General features: G+C 37.6%; 1 protein-coding gene across 24 annotated transcripts in view; it reads right to left on the bottom strand.

Annotated features, from left to right (window-relative positions):
• The window catches only part of arhgef9b (Cdc42 guanine nucleotide exchange factor 9b), a 102490-nt gene that overhangs the window by 49984 nt on the left and 27198 nt on the right, over positions 1-25308 (bottom strand). For 7 of the 24 annotated variants that reach the window (XR_015506835.1, XM_087280572.1, XM_087280578.1 and 4 more), the window contains exons 1-2: positions 7815-7851; positions 7311-7611 (exon numbers count right to left, since the gene is read on the bottom strand). The exons of 7 other annotated variants lie outside the window; for them this stretch is intronic. Coding sequence is in view for 14 of the 17 variants with exons in the window: in XM_087280572.1 (XP_087136698.1) it covers positions 7311-7313 (3 nt within the window). In the remaining 3 variants the exon portion in view is untranslated. Of the gene's footprint in view, positions 1-7310; positions 7871-25308 lie in introns of those variants that run through there. 10 more of the 24 variants (XR_015506833.1, XM_087280573.1, XM_087280577.1 and 7 more) reach the window with 3 other exon arrangements.

Raw genomic sequence — 25308 nt, forward strand, 5'->3', positions numbered from 1 at the left:
AACATTTAAAATATTTTGAAGCAGTAAACATGTCAGGCTAAATAATTCAAATGAATTATGAACTTCTGCTGTCTGCATTTGTTTAGTAAGCAGATTTTTTTTTTTACAATTGAAAATGGCATCTTTGGAGATCTTTTCTGCTGGAGATACTGGTGTCCTAAAAAACAACAACAAAAAAAAAACTAAATAAATAAAAAATCTTACTCATACCTTAGGAACGATATGGCAGAATATTGACGGTTTTTAAACCTTGACTTTTCCAAACCATGGTATACCTTAAACATGGTTATCATCCCATGCCTACTATAATTAGATGTTAATTAGACGTCTATTAGACATCTTTTAAAAACAAAAAAGCTTTCTGGGTGGGCTGTTCCTGTCATGTCTGCTGTAGTGCCATCTTGTGGATTTCTGGACACTAGTTATGTTTTGGTTTGTTCCTGTTTTGTAGTTCACGTGATCACTAATTGTTTCCAGCTGTCTGTCATTGTCTAATTATTGTTGTCTTTATAAGCCTTGTTATGATGTGTTTAGTTTGCCTTTGGATTTTTGCTGTTTTCTCGTGCACCCTGTTCACCTGATTCTAATTTGTTTTGTCCGGCTCTTATCTGTACCTAGTCTGCTCACTGACTCATCGTTTTGGTTCGTTTGTTTGTTCACTTTGTTTCATGTTATGATCATACTTTTGAATTTCTGTTCTAAGTTTGTTTGATACACTTTTGTTTATTGGGTTGTACTTTTGTCTCTGTTCGATTTTTGAACCTGGCCTGTCCCCTTATTTATTATTAAAACTTCTATTGCTGCACTTGGATATCTCTTGTATTTTGTAAGCCCATCGTGACAGTTCCCTGATAAAAACTTTAAGCATCAACCACAATTACAAGATGTTCCAGGATGATTTATGCTGGTTAAAGCTGATATAATACCAATCTAGAGAGTGAACCAGCATAATCATGCTTTTCTGTACCAAAACTGAGCTAGTGTACTAGCACTTTCCATAAGGGGACCTCCAAAGCAGCAACCAGCTTGCAAAACATATGTATTGCTGGTGAACCGCATTGCTTCATTTTCATCAGGGTCTACCGTGTTCAGCAGCTCAGAATATCTCAGCAGCTGTTTATAAGCTGGATTTATTCACAGCACACCTTTAAGCTAAGCTTTTAACCTCAGTCTCACACTGACTGCACACAACGTCTCAAACACCAATATTTGAACAACTCCTATTACTCTTTGAATTTTTAAGCATGAAGACACATTATAGGGTGTTTTTTTCATATTTGTAGGGCAATAGCTGATATTTTAGCCGATAAATGTAAATATTCATGATTTTATTTTAGAGCCTTGCCTTCAGAAATGCTTTAACTGATCTCTGGACTTTATTAATCAGTTATTCTTTTCTATGGCCAACTTTCTGTTATATAAATATAATATACCGCCTGACGAAAAAAAGCATAAATAAAACAACCATATCACTGAACATTAACAAATACACTATACCAGTAACATCATAATAACAAAAATAAAGCGGTTCAACCAGTGAAAATAGTACTTTTTTGGCTCAAAGATAAACTTGTTATCAAACCAATAATGGTCACATTACAAATATCATTTATCGAACTATATAAAATTTTTAGTCCAATTTACCAATTTTTGAGCCCATATTTGAATCCATTAAGCCGACCTCCAGGTCTGGCAAGAGTACTTTTAGCTTAGCTTAGCTTAAATCATTGAATTGGAAGAGACCATTAGTATCTTGCTCATAAAAATTCAAAAAAGTGTAATTTTCCTATTTAAAGCTCGACTCTTCTGTAGTTACATTGTGTACTTAGACTGACAGAATGTTTATTTTTTTAAAATAAAAAAGTGGAGGAGGACAGCATATATCCTGTAGCTCTAAAACTAGCACATTAGCTTGCACTTTGAATCTATTAAAAACTCGGTAACACTTTACAATAACAGTGCATGAATAATGATGTGTTACTATGTAAACTTAACATTCCTTTATTATGAATTGATGATGAGTTAAGGTATGAGCTAATCATGAACCAACTTTAACTACGGCATGAGTCACATGAGTTCATATGCTAATAACGGTTCCATTAAATACTTGTTAGTAATATGTTGTTAATAATGTATTAATTAACATTTAGGTTTAAAGTAAATGCGATTAACATGAACTCATGAGCTGTTAATGTATAATTATGTCATGACTTTACTTGGAGGGGAACATTATCATTAACTCATCCTTACCTACTTATGAACTCTTGTGTTTAAACTGATGTCGACAGAACACTTTTCTGGTGTTATTCAGTGTAATTGCACTAGATGGACGTGCATAAGTTCATTAGTTGTTAAGAATGAATTAATGATGATGTGCTAGAGCTGCACGACCCTGGCTAAAATGAGAATCATGATTTTTTGCATAAAATAAAGATCACAATTTTCTCATGATTCTGTAGATGTTAAATAAAGGTTAATATGAGTCAGCTATTATTATTGGTATTTTTCAAAGATACGGTAAAAAATCTATAATAATATTATGTGAATGTCTACTGTTTCTTACAATACAAAATTTTGTATAGACTTGAAATGGTGGATTTGAACAGACATTAAATTTGTTCTGGTCCTTAATGCACAGTACAGTGATGACATCAGAATACAACTATTCATGAATATATAACTAATATATATAATATATAACATAATATAAAACTATTCAGCTGTAATGTAGTCGTGGTGGGATGAATTTTGGCGTGGCGTCCCGCCATGGAAGAATGAATGTAGCAAAAACAATGTATTATATAAATATGATTGCTAAATCATTTTAGCTAAAAATAAGAAGCAAAAAACTGTGGGTACTTTAGTTGTTCATCCCTTTTTGACTGGCTAAGCCCACAAAGTTGATTTCCAAGGGAATAAGGGAAGGGAGGGTTAAAGCTGTACTAGAGACCACACTATCTAGTGAGGATGATGATTTATTTCAGCTTATCCAAGCAAATGGACATTTTTCTTTGAAATTAAAGTTATGTTTTAAAGCACTAATAATAAAGCAAATTTGTAATGCAGTGTTGTTTTTTCTACATTAAATGTTTAACAAAATCTAATAATATACTTAAAATCAATGTTGAAATAATTAACCTAAATTCTGCAACCTATTTATCATTACCGCAACCAATGTTCCTTAAGTGATATTTTATTAATATGTTTTAATCATTTGCTTTTCAATGCATGTGCATAATCTGCAAATTATGTCCTTTCAGGTTAGCCACATTATTTTGAAAACACATCAGGTTTTATCAAAATACATAAAAAAAAGTGTTGTCAGTTGTGTACAGTGTTTCGGTAATGAGAAAAAACAATAAAAATAAAAAACCCTGTTAATTTAAAAATAAATGTTATTTTAGAATCTAAAATAATTTCACATCACTGTTAATAATCTCTTTTTAAAAAAATGTCACAATGAATTTGCTTTTTTGTAATAATCAATTTAGCAGACTGTTGCGGTAATGAGATTTTTTTATTAATTGTTTTGGAAATTATGCTCAAAAAGGTACTAAATAATGTGTATATATTTTTAAATTAATGTTGACAAATGCTCCAGACTTTTTCAATTATCAAAATTTTCAAAATTTAATTTAAACATTTTTTAAAAATTCATGTTTGAAAATTTTTAAACTATGTTTTCGTGAGCATCACCCTCATAGTTCTGATGTTGAATTATTATGTTTGAGACATATGCCTGCAATCTGTCATTGACAACATAGAGTAGTTATACTGACACTGTTAAACATTTATTCTCATGCAGAACACTTTGTGTTCGGTAAGAAAGAAAAAAAAACAAATCAAACGCTTGTCGCAATCATTACTCTATAATGCGATATGATTATTTAAATGATGTGCTCGCTTTCGGTTTTATTTTCACTAAGTGCACTTCATACTTCCCGCGCGGCTCCCAAATGATCACTAGGTGCAACAAATTGAATATCATTTACAACTCTATTACCTGTTATTCACAGCCTATGGCGGTTCTGTTCACTAATGCCTAGTTCAGACTGCGTGATTTTAGCCCCGATTTTGGCTCGCCGACAGGTTTTAAGAAATCGCCGACAAATGCCTGAAATCACAGGCAAATCGCTGCTCGTGCACGTGAGTGACAATCACACAGTATGAACTTTCAAAGACGCGATCTGAAAGAATCGCCGATGAGTTGCCGATGCCTGTGAGATATTTGGCGTGCTAAATATCTGGAGCTGTCGGCGATTCAAATCATGCCGTGTGAATTGAGTTTTGACTGAAAATAACATCAGCCATCGCCTACAGCCAATGAGAGAGCAGCTTTCACTTGTGTGTGCGTGTGTGTATACCTGCTGCAGGCCAGTGGGAGGCTGGGGGAGAAGGTAAAAGCGCTCTTTTTCGGTTTATTTGGACCCACGAAATGGAGGAAAACTAGTGGAGGTTTAACAGGACTCTAGAGCAACCGTGTCTGTTTGACGTTTCATACAGAAAGAAATTAGTTTATTATCAATGTTGAGGAGAAATGGCTAATTCCCTTTAAACCCAGGTAAGCAAACATGTACATGTTCTACCCCATTAAAGGCTTCTTTCTCATTATGTTAATAACAAAAGATATACGACGTGTTTTTGGCTGTGAGACGTAGTTTGGACGAAGTTGTCGGCGATTCTTCCTATAGTAAAGTCATGCAATCTGAAAGCCCCTGTCGCCGATCCATCTTGCAGTGCAAACAAGCAGCGACAAAACGCAAGCCCAGATAGTCATGCAGTGTGAAAACATCTGTGACACGACTACTTTGAAAATCATGCAGTCTGAACTCGGCATAAAGTAGACTTCATACACAGGTGCCTACCCGCTCGCCCTCTCTGTGGTCACTGCGGTCTGTTTCAGCAGCTCACGTCACGTGTGGTTTCGCGGCCACAAATACATCATTACATGAAGACAGAAATGGCATTTTTGGGTGAATTATACCTTATAAATACAGTATGTGACTCTTTCAACTGTCCATGTTGCTGAACAATGAATGTAAAACAATGTACATACATTGCCTGTGCTTCTCTCCTGACATTAAAAATATGATTGGCAGAATCGTAGAAATGCTAAATTAAGATCTTCTAGGGGGTCGAATCGAGATTGCGATCTTTTTTCGATTAATTGTGCAGCTCTATGATGTGCCCCTCCAAGTAAACTCAAAACATTATTATACATTAACAGCTCATGAGTTCATGATGGTTTAATCAATCGCAAACCAATGTGGTAAATAATACATTAATTAACAAACAAGCATAAACTAACAAGTAATTAAAGTAGCCGTTAAGCTGCGGTCACACTAGACTTTTCTCCCCATAGACTTCCATTCACACGCACGCGAATGCGAAAGACCGGCAACGCAAGTTCGTGCGTCAAGTAATGCAGTTCACTGCATTGCAAAATTCAAGCTTGGTGAACTCTACCAGCGAAATCGCATCACTTGACAGCGTGAGACTAATTAAGGATCAAAATATGACCTCTCTGAACAGAAATTTAAAATATGGAGCAATCGCTTTAAATTATCTAGCTTAATCCTGCTTCTTTTCACAGCACTGTACAACTGTACTTATTAACACATCATTCATGTACTGTTATTGACTATTATAAACTCTATATAGATCTCTTTACCAGAGATGTCTCAACATTTTTTTTGGAGGCACCCATGAGCTACAAATAGTAAAACAATAAGGAGTAGTGGCTCTTGATAGGCCGCTTGTTCAGTACATGGCTCCTCTCAGTGTCAGCTTATGCATGCATGCTGTCAAAGCGTTTGGCTACGGCTTTCTCTGAACTCCCCTGCAGCGTACAACAGCCACAGGTTCGCTCTGACACCAGCCTCAAATGTGTGAAGCATTCTCTGGTCTTAAACTAGTACAAATATAATAAATAAACTTATAAAATGCTGAAGACCTGATGTACATAGCACCATAAATACCTAACAACAGGAAGATCAGCAATTTGCACAATCCATTTGCATCATATTTTGAAAAAGATGAATGATTAGTGCCAATACATATGAAAAGAAATGTTATGCTGCTCTGTGAATCACTAAAAAAATAGATCATAATATTAAAAAAAGATCATAATATTAAGACACCTTTGAAGTCGTCTCTCATTACAGAGCCCCAGAAAATTATTGTTACATAACCGCCCTCAGTTCCTCTCATGTTTGTGCATTCATTATTGTCCACCGATAAATGCTATTAGATTCGGCACCAAGCCAAAAAAACAACAACAACGCAATGTCAAAAATAAATATATATATATATTATATATTATAAATATATTAATGTTCATCTGTCATTTCATGACAGTTTTATATTTGCTGTGAGGTACATGAGCTTAACTTTATTTTAGTAAGACATTGCCAAAAAAACTAATAACGTCTGAAATGAAAACGTACAAATGTTCACATCATATTAGAATCAAAACAAGGTACATGTCTGTAGGAGCAACATGCACATTTGTGATTGTTTTAATGGCTAAAAAACTGTCCTAACCAACTACAATCATCCTCAGTGAAAACTCAGCTTCGATATGGCAAAAAATATTATGTAACAGACTTGCGTCCTGATTGAGGAACCCTGAAAGACGCGCAAGCTTGCCAAAGACAGGTTTACCCACACAAACACATTGTCATCAAGCAGCCCTCCTTAACATCTGAAGCATATGATGTGCCTTTTGAAGCACAAGACCATCTAAGCTATAATAATCCATCTAGATGTTAAATAAAGCCAGCTCCTGGCAGGCAAATTGACAATTCATAACTTGCCAGAATGTGCCACCACGTGTGCTGGCATGTGATCAGAGCCCTGATCAAACACATGATGAATTAACAGATAGTGAATGCACCTTTCTCCATACACAGAATCATATCTGACCATAGAAAACATTTATATTTCTTTGGCTCGTTGTGTTTTGGAAATAATCTTAGCATGTTGTGCTGACTCCCCTAATGCAAGACTGTACAGCATCTTACATAAATTATTCATAAATATTGGATTACATCACACATGCTTTATGGTCCTGTTAAATGGCATTTGATATGTTATGGTTTCAGAACATTTGCCATGAATATTAATTAAATGAACGCTAACAGACCCACTGGAGCATCTCTATGGCTTATATTCATAATTCATGCACACTATACACTACTTTAACACAAAGATGCTGTAGAATAATTCAGTTTATACAATGTGCTGATTAAAAATATCTGTGAACACACACACACACACTTCAAATTGTAACTGTAAAACTAATATTTTACCATGTCCACTGCTGTATAGAGAAGAATGCAGATATGAGCAGCCGTGAAACAGCCCCAGGTGTTTCCAAGACAAGAAACGATCACAGATCACAGATCTGTGTGTCAGTCATGCTGAAGACCCTTTAGCTGGAGCCCATGAAGAATATGAGAATCACGTTGACCAGCAGCAGAATGGCGATAACAGTGAACACCGCCACCGTTTGCACGTCCAAGGTCATGCTGCAGTGCTGCGAGATTCGCGGTGCTGATGTCAAACCTGCGATCAGTACAATCATCAATGCTTCCAGCTGCACAGATATATCTGCAAGAGGATAAGAAAAATACCACAACACTCCGGCTACGTCTCAAAACCTAGTGAGCTGCCTAACTAGACAGCACATATGGGGCTGGAGCTGCTGCGCGCGCCCGTGATGCCCGGCGAGGCTGTGTTGCTAGGCAGCTCGTTACGTTTTGTCTCTGTGTCTTATATGTGACAAGACATGGATAAATACTCCTCATCCTCACCATCATCTTTATCGGCATCTCTTCTCGCCAAAAAAACAGCAGCGCGAGGAGCATCGCCACTCACAGCACAGATGACGCGCAACTGCGGCCAACCAACCACAACGGAGCTGTATGGTAATAAACCCTCACCGTGGAAACGCTGTCTTCATTAACATTAGCAAGTATTCGAACTGTTATATAACATGTATCATGTAGTTAATATATGCAATTATTTAATATTACTCAGTAAAGATGAATATTTACACTAACACAATGATACCATAGAATAAAGTGTAGCTAACCACACAATTTTCAGATGTAGCTAATGAGCTGTTTAGCTGAAGCTAGATTTAAATTGATCAGTGGTGGAAAGAGTACTGAAAAATCAGTTAAAGTACCATTAACTTACCTACTTAAAATTGTAGAGCAAGTAAGAGTAAAAAAAGTATCTGTTGTAAAAGAAAAAAAAGACCTTTAAAAAGTATTTAAAGTAAAGCAATTTATGGTGTGTGTAATTGTAACACTTTGTAGTGCATTTAGTTATTGCCCAGCAGGCACACAATGTCATAAGATGTTAATATTAGTTTAGATTTAGGTCGTGACATTAGGTGACCAAAATTTAATGTCTAGTCAGCGTCTAAGGACAACGTTATTTTGATCACCAATAACAACGTCAAATAATGTTGATATTTGGTTGATTTTACGTTGTGTTGGAAAGTGATCAAAATACAACGTCAAGCTAACATCTTAACTCATATTGACGTCAAATACTGACATTTATTCGTCAGGTATGACAACCAAAATCCAATGTTTGATAGATGTCATATTGGTAATGTCCACACAACGTCAAGCTGTAACATCATTAGACATTGATATTTGGTTGATTTTAGGTGGGACATTGATGTCAATCTGATGTCAAACCAATTTTCATTTGCAAAACACATCCCCACAACGTTAAGGTACAACTTCCATTTACTTCATGTTGACGTCTGGTGCCTGCTGCTGGGTGTTTATGGTCATTTCAGTTATCATACAGTAAACATCCGTCATCTCCACATCAGTAACATGAATCTAAAGTCTCTGGGTCAATGCGTGTAAAGATTTTGTACATCTTGGACACTTTTAATGTTTTTATACAGTTTGCTGCAATGTTAAGGCGCCCATGTCTTGAAGTAATTTATTAAGATGAGATTTACTTTTTATGTGCGATTTAATTATATAGGAATCACAGGACTTATTTTTCTAATCCCCATAGACAATAAAAAAAAGTAGTGACTACAGGTTGAAGGAAAATAGTGGAGTAAAAGTACCGATACAGCACTAAAAATGTACTCAAGGGAAAGTAAAAGTACACATTTTTAAAACTACTTAGTGAATTACAATTCCTGAGAAAAACTACTCAATTACAGTAATTTGAGTATTTGTGATTGGGAAAAAAAAAGCAGTTCAAATTTGTTTTGCAACCATTTTAATGTCAATATCTTGACAATGACTTGCCTAATTACCCTAACCTGCCTAATGAACCTAGTTAAGCCTTTAAATTGCACTTTAAGCTGAACACTAGTATCATGAAAAATATCTTGTAAAATATTATAAATATAAAAGTCTTGTTGTTGATCCCAGTTGTAAGAGCATTACCGCCACCACCTGGATTGGAGTTTGGATCAGGAGTTTTTATGGTAGTCATGAGTTAAAGAAGCCGAGTACTTGCCGAGTCCTTGCCAGAATCGGGCCAGCGCTTAACAGCCGCATCGCAAACGCATGTGCCAGACTCGGCCCGGATAATACTCGCCGATGCCGAGTCGGAGCCGCCGAGCCAGAGCCGAGCTCGGGCCGATTACTACCTGCTATCTGGGAAATAGTAACTTGACTTCTAGTTGATCATTTGAAAAAGTGGCAGAAGCTAGATGTTTTCCATGAATCATCTGTTGAACTGCATCCCAATCATCACAAATACTGCAGAAGATCCATTGGAACCTGCATGGACCCAAGATTCTCATAGAAATCAGTCAAGTTTGGTGAAGGAAAAATCATGGTTTAGGGTTACATTCAGTATGGGGGCATGCAAGAGATCTGCAGAGTGCATGGCACCATCAACAGCCTGAGGTATCAAGACATTTGTGCTGCCCATTACATTACAAACCACAGGAGAGGACAAATTGTTTAGCAGGATAGCGCTCCTTCTCATACCTCAGCCTCCACATCAAAGTTCCTGAATGCAAAGAAGGTCAAGGTGCTCCAGGATTGGCCAGCCCAGTGACCAGGCATGAACATTGAGCATGTCTGGGGTAAGATGAAGAAGGAGGTTATTTAGAGATTAATCTAAATAATGTTGATGAACTCTGGGAGTCCTGCAAGAACGCTCTCTTTGTCATTTCAGATGACTTTATTTATTAGTTAATTTATTAGTTAGACTCAAGTTATCTGGGTCATTGCAGAGATGTAAGGATGCAGAGTCCTTCAAGCACCATGACTTTATATTCTATACTGTGCATTATTTCTGTTAAGTGACAAGACTTTTGTCTAAGCAAAGCCAGACCTTACTGTCCTAATTAAATAATTAATAACCAAGGAATGATCATATTTTATTTTGGTAAAATGAGTGTAATCTAGAGGCATTTGCCTTTCATATAAGCCACTTCTGATACCAAATGATCAACTAGAAGTCAAGTTATTTTTTGTTGTTCCTAAAATTTGAATAGGCGACATGACTTTTGTCAGGTAGTGTGGATCAGTCATACAGTAACCTGTGATGAGCTGTTTGCATCCCTCGACCAATAAATAGATAATCATAAAATATCACACCTACTGTTTACTTTATAACTTCCCTGCATTCGAGACATAGAGGTCTATTAAAATACACATTGTTTCATTTGACATCACTTTTAGGCTATATGATGCAAACATCTAGTTTATAAGAAATAAAGGGTCAAGCATCAATTAATTTGCATCCCGAATTTCACCAACACTAAAATTCTGACAACACAGTCTTTATTTGAATATTTAAAAATGTTTTATGTATTTTATGTTAAAACTGTTTACAGGAATTGTAACATTCTTGCATGATGATGTTTAGGGACCCATTTACTAACAGCTTGAGCTAGTGCAAAAGCTCTTTTAGTTAAAAAGAAAACTACTGACAGCGAGAAATTAATGATTACAATTATTTTTGTGACTGACAGCAATGCAAGTGTTCTTTTTAGATGCAAAATGTGTTGGAGGATAGTACTGTGTTTAAATGAATCGCATACTGTGATTATCTAAGGCCTTCATTGATCAATTTACTGGTGATTTGCACCAATTTACCGGATTTGTGCTAATTTGTGCCTATTTGCTGTATTAAATCAGGTACTTGATGTTCTGACATCTCATCTAATAACAACATTGGAAATGCTACAGTAATTGCTAACTTTGTCATGCAAATAATATCCAAAACGTAAATTAATATTACAACAAGAATAAGGACAAACAACCTGTTTTGACATCATGCTAATAAATGAAATGCTAAAAAATAATTTCTACGCCTCACAACTTGAAATGGATCAACTTTAAGTTTATATCCATTAAAAAGTGTCATAATTGTTATTTCTTTTACTTTTCTCTCTAAATATTGAAGGTTTCATACTAAAGTGATGATTAGAGATAAGGAATAATAGTAGTCCAAATATATCACTTGTATATGCATTATCATCACACAGTATTCAGATTATTCTAATGAAATATCTGAAGTATAATGTATTAAAACAGATTTTCTCTTGTGATGCAGAGCAGATGGTTACGTAACGCTGACTGGGATTCCCACGCGGCTTCATTCTACCCATCCTGACATTTACACAACAAAGGTCACATCTGAAATTCAAACAGATACAAACTCTTTCATGAATACAAAGCTGAAGTTTTTGGGCAATCGTGTGTGATTTATGGAGATCATGCATTCATGTTAGCAGTTACACACATTACTATGTGCTCACACATTAAAACAGCTCATTAACGAGACTGGCAGTTCAGAGAAATACATTTAACTTCAAATCAATGAGCAGTCACGGTTTGTTGATACCATTGAAATGAACGTGTATTCTGTACAGTGAAACCAGGCAGTCACAATTTGTCATCATTTACACACATCATCGGTTTGTTTGTTTATTTTGACTGTATTTAAAGGTGTGTGAATGTAGCCAGCCGTGTTTTAATTATATTTTTTTATAATCACACAGAGATACACTTTAATTGACATTCTCCCTTTGTAAATGTCATCAGAGTAGGGAAGTCCCGCATATTAGTGATGATCTCTCCCTCATTAGCATAAACAGCCCTGAATGACAAGCTGCTGTCCGCTATGAAAGTTCTCCCACCGTACCTGCCAATGATAATGTCAGCAACTTAGAGTCATTACGAATGTCCAATTTTAAGATGCACAAATTAACAAAGAGAGCTGGAAGCACAATCTCATTTGAATTTAAAGCGACTCTCACCAAAATAAAATTTCGATAAACTCTAAAAGGGGCAGTTTTAAAAAGGTATAAAACATTATTGTGAGACATTTTAAAGTAAAACTTTAAAAACACTCTAGAGATAGCAGAGACTTATACATCAAACTCAACAATGTTTATTACCAACGAATGTCAAACATACTGTGCAATGTGTGTATTTTCTTTCTCTTTTTATTTATTTAGTTGGTAACAATTTATTTTGACTGTCCATTTGAGTATTAGTAGACTGTCTACGTAATATCTGTTGATACTGCTTCTTTAGCTCAGGGGCTCTCAAACTTTAGACAGTGACCCCGAAAATAACAATACCAATGACTCGCGACCCCCACTCTTTTCGGAAGTGGCTATAATCATACAAACGTTGTGCACAATGGCTCACACAAACCAACAGGTCTACAAGCACATTGACAACACAAAAAGTGCAACAGTCTTATTTATTAATATTAACCTCACCTAATGAGATTGGTGTGCAAAATATTTAAGTTACATTTAAAGTCTTTTCTTGGTTTAATTTTGGAGACTACCACTTAAAGATTGTGGCCTGTATTTATTTTAAATGTTTGTGAGTGCCGTAAAGGTGTCAAAAAGTTTGGCTAGTGACGTAAAATCAATCTAGTGCAGGGGTCACCAATCTCGGTCCTGGAGGGCCGGTGTCCCTGCAGGGTTTAGCTCCAACTTGCTTCAACACACCTGCCTGGATGTTTCAAGTATACCTAGTAAGACCTTGATTAGCTTGTTCAGGTGTGTTGGATTAGGGTTGGAGCTAAAATCTGCAGGAAACCGGACCTCCAGGAACAAGTTTGGTGATCACTGATCTAGTGCATCAATGCGGTTGCATCTATTGTTGTTAATCTAATGTAAAAACCCCAGGGGTTGCAATCCAATGGAGAAAATAAAAATCGAAAGGCTGATGGCTTTTTGTTTGGATGTGGTATTTTTTAATGTAACTATTGTAATCTTCTCTAGGTTAGGATTAACAATGGTAATTTTACAAATTTATTAAAATTTATTAGATTTTTTTTAATCACCAAGTGACCCTCTCTCATTGTGCCGCGACCCCCCAGGGGGGTCCAGACCCCCACTTTGAGAACCACTGCTTCAACAGACATTTAACTCACTATAAGAAACTTTGCAAGTACATGTCAACTTACACTATAACACTAACCCCAACCCCAAACCTAACAGTCTACTTTTAATCTATTGAGAATTAGTTGGCATGTCAATGCAATGTAACTTAAACTCAACAAAACAACCATCAAAATAAAGTGTGACCATTTATTTTATGGAATATGCTGTAATACTACATGAGGACATTTCTACTCCAAGACAGGACACCACAAACCAGAAATAACCCTGAAAAACCGCCTCACAGTATGCAGCATCTGTCATAGAAAAGCAACACTTGCTATCATGAATATTTAATTCTAAATAAGTGTCTTCTCACAAGATAAGGACAGACCGTCTCATAAATAATTAGACACCTGATGAGTCATTGATGTGGTGGGGAGAAAAATTCACATGCTGTGTCACAGTCACAATGAAGGCACAGTTTCTCCCATTGATATTGCTAACATTATTTTATTATTACATAGTGACATCTCACTCTTTCATGAACACTGTTTTCCAGAAGAAACAAACTACTTCCTGCTTCATATGAAACTCTTCCTATTTTATGAACATTAGTAGGCTACTAGAAATGTGCTGATAATCAGTGATTCAATATATCATGATAATAATAAACATTCTTAACATTGATATCATGGGCACTTAAAAATACAAGCTGCTTTCAAAATGTACTTATGCACTTACACACTCAACAGCAAAGTATACGAATGTAGTGTCATCCCAAATGGAACTCTAAAGCTGCGGTAGGAATGGAACCCGGATGTACTGCATCCACCATTTTGTCATAATCACATGACCTACCCCCATCAGTTGTGTTGCTTCACTCCCATTAATAAATACTCTCGCGGAGCATCATGGGATTGCGTAGCGTGCATCAGATGCATACTTTAGAATCTCAACTGAAGTAGTGGGTTATCCAGTTACTTCTCATATACTGTTTTTTGAATTCTATGAATTCAGACATATACTACTTGGCTCGCATACTGATTTTACTGTAATATATATTATGGAAGTTTGCGATTTTTGGATGCAACTTAATGTTTTTTACTAAGCGGAAGTTCAAACCGTTTCCCTGACCACGATTGCCAAATTAGCGAAATAAATGACTAAACAACCAAATAATACCTGCCATGACATTGCCAACCAGAGGTGGCAGTAACGCACCAAAAACTTTGTCGTAAAACAGGAAGAAGATGAAATCATCATTCTCGCCATCATATGGATTTACTTTTATCGGCTAGACACTGGCCTCACAGCTCACTGAATGTCACTGCCGTCACTTATTGATCCGCAATCGGTAAATGTAGCTTGTGTGGACGCTACTGCGCTACTTGACTAAAGAAACAGCTTCGCTAATGAAAAGCTTTTTGATTTAGAAAGTAGTGACTCTACCGCCACGCTACTGAGAAATGTATTTAAGCTAGTAGCGTCACTACTTGTAGCGATGCTACTACCCAACACTGGGTAAAGAGTAGTGCATAAGTGTGCAATTTGAGATGCACCTTATGAATTCGGACATGCTACTCGACTCGTATAAAATGTTTAGCATATACTATATAGTATGAAAGTATGCAGTTCCGGACGCAGCTTAACATATTTTGTACCAAGCAGATGTTCAAATTGTTTCCCAGATGACTATTGACGGTTGCCAAATTAGCTAAATAAATGACCAAACTACCAAATAATACCTGCCAGGAGTAAAACCACATTCACCACCGGGAGGCGCTATAATCACTCTCGATGGAGAATTTTGCTTACACAGTAAAATAATAAATAAAATAATCCAACATCAGTGCCCGAAAGCTCCGCTCCTTCTGCTACGTGAGCAAAGCTGCGGTTATTAAGTGCGTGAAGTGTACAACAACCCACAACTTAAATAAGTGCAACCTCCAGGTAATTAAAGTTCACCTATTATTTTTAGATTTTCAGTGTGAATGTACTACTTACACTATTTATACTACAAAATGGCGTAGAATAGTGCATAAGTATGCAATTTGCCACACACCTACAGTGAATAATAATGTATTATTTAAACTTTCAGAGCGTATTTTAAGAATACTCAGATTGTTGTGTTGATAGATGTCCATCACAACATCAAATGCTTGAAAACTTCATTCATTTTCTTGTCAGCTTAGTCCCTTTATTAATCCGGGGTCGCCACAGTGGAATGAACCGCCAACTTATCCAGCAAGTTTTTACGCAGCGGATGCCCTTCCAGCCGCAACCCATCTCTGGGAAACATCCACACACACATTCACACCAAGTGTGCCGCAAGCCTACGTTCGAGTGAAGGTTTCGGCCGTTAGATCGCCCCCTGGGGGCTGGCTGCAGTACAAGTCATAAAGCCCGCCTCCTCCGTGTTAATGAAGGAGACTTGAGCCCAAATAAAAAAAAATATTACACTTGCAATAAAATGTCCCGAAAGATAGTCGTGGTCGATTAAGGCACTGGTTATTGTGCTGAAATAGGTGCAGATCTTCATTTTAGTAAACAGTTTGTTTTTAGCAGTAATTTAATGCTGGGCGTGTCATCGTGATTGTTAGCTGTGATTGACAGTTTCTCAAAGCGCGGCGTCTGAGCTTCGGCAGGAGACTGAAGTAGACTGAAATGTTATTATTCGATTTCTGTGTTATTTTACCATGACAAAATGAGTTCAGCAGTAAACTATAGTTTCTGACATACATGATCCTGGTGGAACACTGTTTATTCGCTAAGTTCAGGGCTTTTTTCGGGCTTTATTAGTTTGCTGATACACGCCTAGCCACCCAAATAGCAAAACACAGTTCCGGCTAGATTCTCGCCTGCCGGAGACTTATCTCTTAGAGCTCAGACTGACTAATGTTACCTCTGCTGGACCTACTCCGGATGCCTGGACTCACTGCCCGATTCCAGTCCGAGTCAATCGAGCCAGATGCGGCGGCCGAGCGAGCCGGCGCTGCCGCATGCGAGCCGGAATCAGCCCGCGACGCCGCGAGTAAGTTATGCACTGCAGCCCGGAGCTGGCGCGATTAAATATATAAAACCCTCATATTTGTTAACGTTATTACATCCATTTGTGTTGATATGACAGCAAACGCATGCTGAGAAGTTCGGGGGGCGTAGTTGATTTTACATAAAGCGTTTGATTGGAAGCTCGACTCTGCTCATTTTCGCGGCTCCTCCTCTGGCTCCATCAGACAATCCTTCTGCGCATGTCTGGCTCCAATTTCAGCAGTCTTTTGCGACAGTTTGTGCCCGTCAAGCAGGCGTTTTGCCCTCAAGGCGTTCAATGGGAAAAAGGGCTGTCGCGTCGTCCATATTTTTTACAGTCATTGATTCACACACACACTCATACACTACAGACAATTTAGTCTACCCAATTCACCTGTACCACATGTCCTTGGACTGTGGGGGAAACCGGAGCACCCGGAGGAAACCCACGTTAAGGCAGGGAGAACATGCAAACTCCACACAGAAACGCTGAGCCGAGGTTCGAACCAGCGACCTTCTTGCTGTGAGGCGACAGCACTACCTACTGCGCCACTGCCTCGCCTGCTTGAAAACTTATAAGTATTTAATTTTCAAACATGAGTTTTATGCATGTTACTATGGAATATTAAATTGATTAAATATTTATTAAAAATTCTGTGACTGTTTATAGGCATATTGTTGCTTAACACTGTATTCTAAGGCTCCATTTGTTAACATAATTGAATACAACAACACTATAACTACTATGACCACAGAAAGTCCTCGGTTTAATGTCTCATTCGAAAGATGGCACTCACTGAGCAGTATAGAGTCCCCTTCACTATACTGGGGCGTTAAGCGCCCCCTGCTGGTCTTACTAACACCACTTCCGACAGTAACTTAGCTTTCCCATGTGGTCTGCCATCCAGGTACTGATCGGGTGCAACCCTGCTTAGCTTCAGTAGAGGACCATGTGAGAGTTGCAGAGAGCTAGCTGCTGGCCTAAAATAAAGAGTAATATACAAGAGTAATCCTTAGTTAATGCCCATGATAACATATTAAATTTGTGTAAAAAGAGTTAAAAACTGTTGATTTTATTGCATTTACTAATGAGACTATCGTGAAGTGTTACCTATTATATAATCTTTTTGCAATTTAATTTGATTGAAACATTGGTAACACTTTAGTTTAGGTCGCAATTCATGCTGTTTACTATACTCTCGAAATAAAGGTACAGGAGCTGTATCTGGGGCAGTACCTTTTCAAAACATATTTTTCATACATATTTGTACCTAAAGAGTCTACAGTGGTACCTCAAAAGTGCATATTAGTGCCCAAATATACCTAAAAAGTACCTTTGAGGTACCTTTATGGACCCTTCAGGTACAAATATTTACCTTTTGAAAAGGTACTACCCCAGAGACAGCTTCAGTATCTTTATTTCTGAAAGTATACAGCTGCCTATTATTAAGACAATAACTGTTCATTAATAGTTATAAAGATAGATCTTGCATCCCTAATCCCAAAGCTTAAAGCCAACTTCTAGCTAACTATTAATAAACAGCTAACTAGTAGTTTATCAGGCTAATAGTGTTAGTTAATGATTTGTTAATAGAGTGAATTGTGATCTAAACTAAAGTGTTACCAAAACATTATTTAGTCTGAAACATGTATGTAAAAGCAGAAGACTGAGTATATTTTTGTTAAAGTAACCTTTTTTTGCAGCTTAGATCAATATCGTGATACTACAATTTATCATGATAAAAGCTTCAGCAATTAATCGCAACAAGAAAATGCGATAATGGCATAAGCCTAATTTTAGTATTGTTTACACAACTCGAGTAACACTACATTTCGATAGTCCCCCTTTCTTACATTTTACTGACTATACCTTAAGCAAGGAAAGTAACCATAAGCTACTGTAGCAGCCTGTTAATATTTTACCAAGAGTTTAGTTGACAAGTGTAACCAAAATATTGAACAATATCATTCATGACGTACAGTAATGCTCCATTAGTTAATGTTACGTGTTTACCAACATTAACAATCAATGAACAATCATTACAGTATTTAATTATCTTTGTTTATGTTCTGTATTGAAAAATACAGTCATGTATGTTAACAATCATAGCTTTGGATTTCAATAATGTATTAGTAAATGCTGCAATTAACATTAACTTTAATTATTAAACACTTTTGTTCATTAACTAACAGTATGGGCATGGGTAGTAATGGTATTGGTAACATTTTAGTATGAGTAAAAAATTACTACTGGCTTATTACCTACCTATTATTAAGATATTAACTGTTTATTAGCACTTATAAAGTATGGCTTTGCAGCTCTAATCCTACCCAATATCTAAAATTACTACTAACTATTTATAAGCGGCTAATTAGTAGTTTATTGAGCTAAAATTCGTAGTCAATGGTTTGTTAATAGCGTGAGTTGTACATTAAAATAAAGTATGATGATGATATCTCTAAATTCCCTGGCGTGAACGAGCCTTAGGTCATGTAGGCATATATTTGGAGCAGTCCAGCTGAGGAAAACAACAATAGACCGGACAAAATGTGTTGACGAACATAGGAAAACAATGATACTTCCTGTCTGAGAGCTCGTGCGTAACAGCACACAGCTTTTCAATTCTGCTCAAATCCACACGGAGACTGACCTCACTGAGAAACACATGACAAGTCTACTGCTTTGATGTAAAAATATACTAATAAAGCATTATAGGTCATGACAAGACAAACGATGTATCTTCTGAATATATCTTGGAGAAAAGGATATCTAAATTAAGTCAAAATTGTCAAAAATTCCGTTAGGAGAGATAAAAATAGAAACAATTCGTGAACTGTTGACACGGGTAGAGAGAATGGAGCTATAAAAGGAATGTGAATAACATCTCAGACCATTTAGTCTTTTTGGACAACAAAGAAATATATAACAATCTTAAAGGAACACTCCACTTTTTTTGAAAATAGGATAATTCTGAAAACATATTGCTATATTCATTTCTGGAGATTTGTCCCAGAAGGTAATTTTTTCGCAGTTTATGTATTCACAAATCCACGCAGACGCCGATGTGTATGCTTTTTGAGATCTCAAATTTCTCTCACAAGTGCCATTTGTAAATTCACTAGAGGTCGATGTTGATTGACTGACTGACCGATCGACTGACCCACCCTCCTCCTTCCCTAAACCCAACCAATTGTGTTTTCAAAAGCACAGATTGACTAGCACCCACCCACTTTTCTAAAGCAAACCGACTGTTTTAAAAAGCAATCCAGAAAAAAGAAAAAGCCTTTGTCTGCTTTTTACCATGTTTTCAGATTTTACCAGATTCTCACCCTGTTATTTTTTGGCTTCTGTTTTTGTCTTGCTTGCCTGTTGGAACTGTTCTTCGCCTCGAACCCTGTTATCGTGGTTAACTCCTCTCTACGTCTCAAGTCGGACAACGTACATGGCAAGCTAACTGGACAAACTGGTAACAGTGGGAAAGCCGTCCATACTGAGGTTAGTGGTCAGCTGGTGGTCAACAAGAGCGAAAATCGATGCTGTCATACCCCGTAACGTTCATTTTAAAGACAAAATGCAGCCATTTTGGTTGCTTCTGGCTACATAATTTGCAATCTCCAGAAATGTACTGTGTACAACTACGTTTTCAGAATGAGCCTATGTTGCTCATTTTACAACTCTCTTGGTGGAGTTTTAACATTTTTTAAAATCTATTGAGTCGACCTCCAGGTCTGAGGGGAGCAATTTAGCTTAGCGTAGCATAAATCATTAAATTCCATTAGATCAATACAACCCAGGCTCATTCCGAAAACGTAGCCCCGCGGACGTTTCTGGAGACCGATATTTACGTTGCCGGAGGTACTTATGGCCACATTTTGTTTTTTTCGAGTGAACGCTGGAGGGCGGTGTGACGCTGATCCTCTTCTTGCTCGCCGGCTGTGACGGCTCACCTCCGTGTCAAGGGCTTTTCCGCCGCAACCAGTTTGTCCGCTTAGCTCGCGGTGTTACATCGGCGGAGCAGAAGCCCGGAGGAGGAGGAGCAGCCGGCTGCGGTATTGACAACCGGGTTCGAGTCCGGGGAAGAGCGGTTCCAGAAATCAGGTAAGATGGAAAACAGAATCCAAAAAATAAAAGCGAACGAGTTCGTGACAGGGCGAGAATGTGGCGAAACCCGAAAACGAGGTCAAAAACGGACGAGAGCCTTTGCTTTTTTTTTTTTATTTCTGGACGGCTTTTGTAAATCGTGGCTTGGGACAGACGGTCGCTCGACAGCAGCCTCCGGCGGCTTTTTGCGCGAGAACAGTGCAGGCGCGAACGGCGCGTGCTCACGAGAGGCGTTCGAGTCTCGAAAAAGTGCGCATAGCGGCCTCTCGCGGATTCGGGAAAACAAAAACTGCACAAATACGTACCTCCCGGGATGTATTTCGCGCCCTCTGGAAAACGTCCTCTGGGCTACGTTTCCACAATGAGCCTGGGTTGGATCAATAGCATCTCACAATTTTTTTTCAAAGATGCAACCGGTCTAATCCTATTCAATGCTTCATAATAAGCCAAGTTTAAAAGTGCTCATGTCAGGCCTGGAGAACGACTGAATGGATTCAAAAATGGTAAAACTCAATTGTTTAAAACTAGGGGAGTTGTAAAATGAGCCTCCAGAAAAGCATAGTGTTTCTTTATGCCTATATTACTCTTAAAAAAAAAATAACAACAAAAAACTAACTAAAAATAATATGACAGTCACAATTCTTTCCTTAAATAGTAATCTTGGTGCCAGACAGGCTGGTCTGAGTATTTCAGAAACTGCTGATCTACAGGGATTTTCACGTATAACCATCTCTAGGATTTACAGAGAATGGTCCAAAAAGAGAAAATATCCAGTGAGTGAAAGTTCTGTGGATGCATAAACCTTGTTAATGCCAGAGGTCAGAGGAGAATGGTCAGATTAGTTCCAGCTGATAGAAAGGTAACAGTAACTCAAATAACCACTTGCTACAACCGAGGTATGCAGAAGAGCATCTCTGAACACACAACACATTAAACCTTGAGGCAGATGGGCTACAGCAGCAGAAGACCACACCGGTTGCCACACCATTTAGCTAAGAACTGGAAAATGAGGCTACAATTCGCACAGGCTCATCTAAATTGGACAACAAAATATTAGAAAAACGTTGCCTGGTCTGATGAGGCTCGATTTCTGCTGCGACATTCAGATGGCAGGGTCAGAATTTGGCATTACATACAGTACATGAAAACATGGATCCATCCTGTCTTATATCAACAGTTCAGGCTGGTGGTGGTGGTGTAATGGTGTGGAGGATATTTTCTTGGCACATTTTGGGCCCATTAGTACCAACTGAGCATCGTGTCAATACCACAGCCTACCTGAGTATTGTTGCTGACCATGTCCATCCCTTTATGACCACAGTGTACCCATCTTCTGATGGCTACTTCCAGCAGGATAACTAGCCATGTCATAAAGCATGAATCATCTCAGACTGAATTCATGAAGATGACAGTGGGTTCACTGTACTAAAATGGCCACCACAGTCACCCGATCTCAATCTAACAGAGCATCTTTGGGATGTGGTGGAATGGGAGATTCGCATCATGGATGTGCAGCCAACAAATCTGCAGCAGCTGCGTGATGCTATCACGTCAATATGGATCAAATTCTCTGAGGAATATTTCCAGTACCTTGTTGAATCTATGCCATGAAGGATTAAGGCAGTTCTAAAGCCGAAATGGGGTCCAACCTTTTACTAGTAAGATGTACCTAATAAAGTGACCGGTGAGTGTAAATATTTTTCTGTTTCTATAGGAAACTGTTATATATGGAGAAAACCCTTCACACCCTTTGCTACAAGATCCGCCAGCATATACAGCCTTGTAAACATAATATGTGCTAATTGAACTGCAATTATGCACATTTTAGTCCTTTTGAAAGCTATGTAGATATATTATGCACCTGCCATAGCAATTAAAATCACCATTAACTGTTTGTGTGTGTCATAATTTTAATCACATCATTGCCTTGGCTTCTTAATTATAAAACTGGCACTACTGAGTCTGTGAGTTTCTGAGGTAAGATATAACAAAATTAGGAGAAGCAATTAAAAAAAAAAAATGTATAAATGCATGCACACACTGTAAAAAATGCTGGCTTCCACACAGCTGATTTATGTTGGGACAACATGAAGGAATTAAAGGTGCTGTATGTGAGCTTTTTACTCTTCTAAACATAAAAATACCATAATAATTTTGCAGATATTTACAGTAAGAAACTTGTCAAGTGAACATGCTTGTTTTGGTAATTTAACCCACCCACTGCCAGTTTAAGGCTGATTTATACTTCTGCGTCAAACGCTGACGTATGCTACAGCGCTGACGCATAGCCCTTCGCCGTAGCCGTCGCCGTTGCTGACGTTCACCTATCTACACGTCGCAACGATGCGTAGCGCAAGCTCTGTGATGGGTCAGCTTGGTAGCGCTGACGAGTCTGTTCGAGACAGAGAGCCGCGTGAATGGTGTGAGCCTGATGGAGCGATTGTTTACAAGTGTGGAGTCCCGTGAAGGAGTTCCGGATGGAAAGTTTTGTTTTGTGTTTACCTCATAGTTAAAGTTGTTGCACATCCGCCGGTTCCTGCCTCAAAATGAGCGAGTTTGAGTCACTTGTACATGCCGGAAGTGTTCAGGAAAAACAAAACAGCAGCGAAGAAACTCGACACAGAGGAACATTAACACCTCACTGCCAACTAGTTTTTCGCAAGTGTTAATGCAGATCCACAGAGACAGCGCGCAGAAGTATAAATGCACAGCTACGCGCGTTGCCTGCAATGTGGGTTATACCAATCACTTGACGCAGAAGTATAAACCAGGCTTTAGCCAGTTATATTTCAGCCCCCCAGGTTGCTTTGGTGGAAAACCACATATTTCACTCATTCAGTCAGGAAGGTTCTTAAAGCATGCGCCCGTGATCGAATTGCGACCTTCCTTGGACAGTAGCAGACTCCGAAATGAGACACAGATTTAGAGTTCCAGATAAGTTTATTAATTAGCAAATAATATAAATATTAGAAACGTAAACATTAGGTGAGCAGGTTACATTGTAACCCTGTGTCCCAACAACACACTACGTGATGAGGTTTGCATTGATAAGCAATTTGGGTGTTTGCACCAGATAAAAAACGACACAAATTTAATACAGCCATTCAGAAGCACAGAATGTGCACTCACTCATGAATAGTAAGGTTTCTAATCTAATTAATACACAATAAACCTCTTAAACGTTATTAAATATAGATGCTGAGTCACAGTTCTAAGGTTAAATTTCAAATCGTTTATTTTATTTTCAAGATCTGAAGTAAACTATCTGCTGCTGGTTTCTGTAGAACAGCAATAAATGTAATGTGAAATGGCATTCAAACTCACATTATTAGCATTTAACACTGAATAAAGCAAATGAGGTGTACCTGAGGTGATCATTGTCAGTTTTTTGTTGTTCATAGAAGCTGTTTCTAATATATCAATTCGATGTGTTGGTTAGTCCAACACAAATTAAATCAGCCTTTAGTCTTGATCGCTCCTGTTGGTCCTCACTCTGGCAACCTGCACTTGCGTTTGTTTTGATCCAGCAATGCAATACCTAGTTCAACCACTGGGTGTCAAACTTACATACTGCATCTCTAAGTTAAATTATTTGATTTTAAAAATGTAAGTGGATTTAACATAAAACAATTAATATTTAAAAAAAAACTAAGAATTGTGTTGTTTCAGCTCAACTGAAAGTAGCTTGAACAAGCAGCAAACATTTGTTGAACAATAAATCTGTATAGGCCATGATTTGTTTCTTGAGCAGCAAATCAGCATACAATGATTACAGAGGGATCAGACACTGATGAATGGAGGATTGGAATAGGAATATTAACAAAATGTTCATATAAAAAGTTTTTTAATTAGGAAATTTAATTAAAATTAAAATTAAAATTTTCTAATAGTAGTTTTTTTTATTAGAAAAATAATATTAGTTTAGTAGATTAGTACTAGATCAGTAATATGAGTTTTTACAGTATATTTTTACAGATAAAAGCAGACTTGATGTGGAAATCTGAAATTTTCCAGACTGCCATTGAAGCAGAGTATTTTGAGAAGTGCAAAGGATAGAATATGGAAATGGAAACTGGGATTTTACGAGATTGATGAGGAAAGAGACTCGACGACACCACAGTTAATCTTTGATTCCCAGCATGCTTTGCTTGACTTGATGACTCATTTCTTCAAATAAACCTATTACATAATGCAAAGGAGGGAAGGATTTTAATACTGAACCCAAATTAACTTTGAGGGTGAGATTTCTCTCCCCAGTTTGCTGCAGCCCTTTGTTAACGTGAGCTTAAGCTGACACGAGAGCTGCAGACTGAGTTCATCTAAACTAAGACTCAGAGCAGCTTCATCGGCAGTATATTTCCAAGTTTAACTCATTTACACATCCTCCACTGAAAAAAGAGAAGAGTGTCAGACACTAATCTAGTGTGTCTCTGTTCTTATCAATCTGGAAAAAGACTAACTTCCATCTGAAATTCTTTATACAGTTTGCAGGTAGAGAACATATTTCCTGCTTAATCCTGTTGTACTGCTTATAGACTTAAACATACAATGCAGAAAGGCAGGCATGATCATTTAACCAAACTAAGCCTAAATGGTTGCAGACATGAGAACATTTCAACCCAGGCTCATTCTGAAAACATACCCCCTTATACATTTCTGGAGAGTGTGAAGAACGTCCCAAGAGGTACATTTTTTGCAGTTTTTGTGCTGTGTATGCTTTTTGAGATTTCAAATTTCTTTTACGAGTACCATTCACACCTACTGTTCTCTCGTAAATCCACCAGAGGCTGCTGTCGACTGACTGACTGACAGATTGACTGACCCACCC

This window comes from Danio rerio, chromosome 14, assembly GCF_052040795.2.
Source record: "Danio rerio strain M-AB ecotype USA chromosome 14, GRCz13ab, whole genome shotgun sequence".
NCBI classification, from domain to species: Eukaryota; Metazoa; Chordata; class Actinopteri; order Cypriniformes; family Danionidae; genus Danio; species Danio rerio.